The sequence below is a fragment of the Aptenodytes forsteri genome, unplaced genomic scaffold (assembly GCF_000699145.1).
Source record: "Aptenodytes forsteri isolate BGI_AS27 unplaced genomic scaffold, ASM69914v1 Scaffold15, whole genome shotgun sequence".
Taxonomy (NCBI): Eukaryota; Metazoa; Chordata; class Aves; order Sphenisciformes; family Spheniscidae; genus Aptenodytes; species Aptenodytes forsteri.
The window spans coordinates 11,585,292-11,589,610 of record NW_008795129.1 but is presented as its reverse complement, the minus strand read 5'-3'; the positions used below and the strand labels follow the sequence as shown (position 1 = coordinate 11,589,610).

At 41.9% G+C, this 4,319-nt stretch overlaps 1 protein-coding gene across 1 annotated transcript in view; it reads right to left on the bottom strand.

The window, feature by feature from the left end:
- MGEA5 (meningioma expressed antigen 5 (hyaluronidase)) overlaps positions 1-4,319 on the bottom strand; it is a 30,222-nt gene that overhangs the window by 21,244 nt on the left and 4,659 nt on the right. The window contains exon 2 of the mRNA XM_009278059.1: positions 580-631. Coding sequence (XP_009276334.1) covers positions 580-631 — 52 coding nt within the window. The remainder of the gene's footprint in view (positions 1-579; positions 632-4,319) is intronic.

Genomic DNA, 4,319 nt, shown 5'->3' with positions numbered 1-4,319 from the left:
TCGTGGCCCTCCTCTGGACCCGCTCCAACAGATCCGTGTCTTCTTATGCTGAGGGCTCCAGAGCTGGACGCAGTACTCCAGGTGGGGTCTCACCAGAGCAGAGCAGAGGAGCAGAATCACCTCCCTCGACCTGCTGGCCACGTTTCTTTTGATGCAGCCCAGGATACGGTTGGCCTTCTGGGCTGTGAGCGCACGTTGCCAGCTCATGTCCAGCTTTTCATCCACCAGTACCCCCAAGTCCTTCTCGGCAGGGCTGCTCTCAATCCCTTCATCCCCCAGCCTGTATTGATACTGGGGGTTGCCCTGACCCCCGGTATTAGATCAAGATTACTTGATCTAATTTATTTCTTTCTTCATTGAACATTGTGTTATACTATTAAGTCACAATAACTTTACGCACAACTGATTTTTGACAAATTTAGTTTAGGCAACATGGAAAGGTGAATATGAGCCCCCAAGAATATTGATATTAGGCAAAAAGCTGCTCTAGGTTAGAACAATAATTCTTTTCAGGCTTAAGTGGAAGATTATGATTATATTGTGATGGAATGTGCTGCAGTAAGAGGAAGCATGACTTGCCTTCTAAAAAGTTCTTTCCTCTGCTCCATAACCCAAGGTCTTCCATAAAATCCTATGGGAAACAAGATTAAAATTATCCAGTTAGATGTTAGATTATGCCTGCTCCATGAAACATTATATTACAACCCACTGTTTTCTTCCTCTTCTGCTACATTCATCAAAAAGCTTCCCAAACCAGAAAGGAAAAAAAAAAAAAAATCTAGTTAGACAGCATTAGGAGAGTGTAATAACCTAAACTGAATTTAAAATGCAATTATAACTTATTTCTTATGATCTAAGGTCTTATAATTTCGGCCACTGAAGCAATTAATTTTCAGAATCCAAACTGTATTCCTGAGCATATGCCCTTGACAAGTCAAATCAGCATTATTATAAGACTGAATAGTCATAACCTAATTAAGTTATCACTCTAGACACCTACAAAATAGATTTGATTGTAACGTGAACACTGAAGATACTTGAAAACATTTACCAGCTCAAAAATGCTTTACCACTGGTACAGATCAGAATGCTAAATACACACACAGAGTATATAAATACATAGTGAGGTAGATGATGTGTAGTTAGAAAAAAAAGCACGAGTCAACAAAATGCTTAGGATTTCATTCCTTTTATTCAGTTTAATAGGCTCCTTGTCAAAATTAACTTGCAAGTTGATATCTTACTTTACAATTCCCACATCTTTACAAGCTAAGACTATGTCTTTGAATAATCGTATAAAAGCATCTACAGAAGTGATTTTACAATAGCATATGTTCAAAGACATGGAATTCCATGGACATTGTAACTGCTTCTGGTTTTAGACCTAATCCTTCCATTCTAGAAACATAATACTTTAAAAAGCACTCTCAATGCACTCTTAGTCAAGTAAATTCACTTAGACCTACGTGCAAACAGTTCAACCACAAGTGGGCACTTCAAAACAAAGCTACAGCTTGGCAGTCTGTGCAAAGACCAGAGACTAAAATAACACTGAAATTTAATAAGCTCTTCTTTTCAAACAGCACGGCCACTCAGTGATGAATGATGCTCCTAATACACAAAGCTCACAAGTCCCCACAGAACACCAGTTCAAAAGGTAGACAATATCTTAATTTCCAGAGCTATTCACCATTGTAAATCTGTAAATATTTGGTCTCACGGAGGTCAAAAACACCCTCCTGTGACCTTTCAAAACTCAAAACTGATGTAACCGAAGCATTTTCCATATATTAACAAGTATTTCAGTTACATTTTTAAGGGAACAATGCTCTTAAGAAGCTTAAAGCAGGCTCAAGTTTTAAGAATTAGTCTTTCAAAGAGTGATCTTGGTTTAAGTGGCACCACGAAGTGGTAAAGCTGAGTAACTACTACTCACAAACTGCAAAGTGACAAACGGAGGCCAGTTACACAGAGGAACAAACAAGAGAGCAGTTGCAAGGCATGAAAACCTCCCAGTTTATTTCACTCAGAACAAATTTCTCATTTTCACTAGCATTACCTAATTCTGACTGATGCTTCCCTGAGGAAGCTCAATCACCCACAAAAGGAATGAATTACTGAGATACCCAATGAATACCACCTACATCTCATAACTCGTTCAGAACACTTTTGCTTTACCTATGATACTACTGTTTCAGACCTACTAGCGTAAAGCAGAGCAGGGGCCTACTATAAAAAAAAAAACCAACATGAAAATCAGTTAACAGACTAATTAAATAAGACTGAAGAGAACATGCTAATCCAAAGCGATACGTTTCCATCTGTCACCACATTTCTTAGATTACTAATGTCACCAGCTGATGACAACTCTTGGATCTTTCTGTCCAACTAAAAATCCACCTGGTTTTGTATTACTCCCTCAAGACTGTGTGTCAGGTTAATACAAAGTCAACAGATCATGCCAAACACCTCATCCCAGTTACCACGATCTCCATCACTAAAAGCCAGTTTATCCTGGAGGCAGAGCACCAAAGTTTTGCATCCAGTACTCTCTCAGATCTTATTACTCCCCAAAACAGTGAATTTGATATCTGTCATAAGCTCTTCACATTCTTAGAGTGCACACCCAGTATTTGGCCAATTACCCCCCCCCAGCTTTTCTACAAAAGATCCAAACTCTCCATCTCATTGCTTTAATCTCACCATACCTCTAGTCTGTGTTAACTGCTGCACTATGTTTACGTATTTTACACTTCTGAAGTTAATCCCTGTTTTTCTCTTATCCCTATAATTCTCGAGTCACTAAAGAGACAGATGTTTTCACCCACTACCGTTTACCTCATTCACCACAACAGTTTGGTTTTGGGTTGTTTTTTTAAACATATACGCATATTAACATTAGACTGGTAACACCTAACTAGTGTTAAACTGCTTCATTGGGCAGAGGCCATTTTCTTACTTTGTTTTATGCACAGTACAGTCAAGAACACCTGCATCAAAATATATGCAGAGGCAATCAACAATGTAACTAAGATAACAAGAAAAACGATTATGGTATACGCTGTGGTTCCAATATAAACCTGGATGAACAGGAGATCCATGGTCAAGGTGTATCAGCAGGAACATGACAAAACATGCTGTTACAATCTATATTTCTGTTCACTGTTATCTGTCTCCAAAGCCTTCAATTTAGCATCTACCTTCACAGAATTAAGCCTATTAACAAAGTAAAGACATCTCTCTCCATGCTGACTGCATTTAAGCCCTAGTAAGTGCTAAAAAATAAAGGCATTAACTGTGCCTAGTGCACTTTACGCAGTGACATTTGCAGAAGCCAAATGGTCTTTTCTCTTTAAGATATGAACAAAAGGCATTTTGCAAGCAATGCAGATACTGACTTTGATAAACTGCCTGTTTCCCTCTCCGTTCCATCTGTTAATCATGTTGTTCTCCTACCGGAGATTCATTATGGGCACAGAAATAATAGCAGTCCACAGGAATTTAGAACAATTCCAAACCAACTATTATGATGGGAATAAACCATTTTTCTTGCTGGCTTTCAACTATCTACCTTAACTGACCTGTCAGAAATGCAGATAGATGTTGTAGTTACTGAGAAATGCAAAAAGAGTCCCTTTATTCTGCAGCTTCTGCAACAATTTAAACCTGTTAATGCTGCAACTATGCCAAAAGACCGAAGAGAACTGTTCTACAGTGCAATGAAAATGGTAAGCTACAACACTTTAGAGAACAGGGAGCATTTAATATTAATTTCAGAACAGATGTCTATGGAATCGCCTATTCCCTACCCAGGAAACTGACTCTGAGCCTCTGGCGCGCAGGAAGAGCATGTACAGCTGGGATAATCACACAGTAGCAATTCTCTCTCTCTCTCTCTCCCCTACCTCCCCCTTTAGACGCGTACTAGCAAGGGAGCCACGGCACTGCCTCAGCCTCCATTAGGAATCATCGGCCCGCTGGGAGTGCCAGGCCTGTTCTCACCCCCCCGAACAGCTGCCATCAAAGGGCACTCCCTGCTAGCCAACAGCTTCCAGCACAAGCCCCAGGGGCAGCAGCCCCGCCCGAGAGCCGCGGCTCCTCCCCGCCCCCCAGCCCTCTCTAGCGGAGGGAGCCCCGGCCAAGAACCGCGCACCACCCTGCTCGCAGAGCGGGCTCCTCCGGGCGCCGCACTGAGCCGGGGAAGGAGACGGGAAACAGCAGCGCCAGCTGGGACCAGTCCCCCCCCAGTCTCCCGCGGATACCGATCCCCACAAATACCCCCAGCCTCCCGGGGATACCGTCGTGGCCCCCGCCCCCCC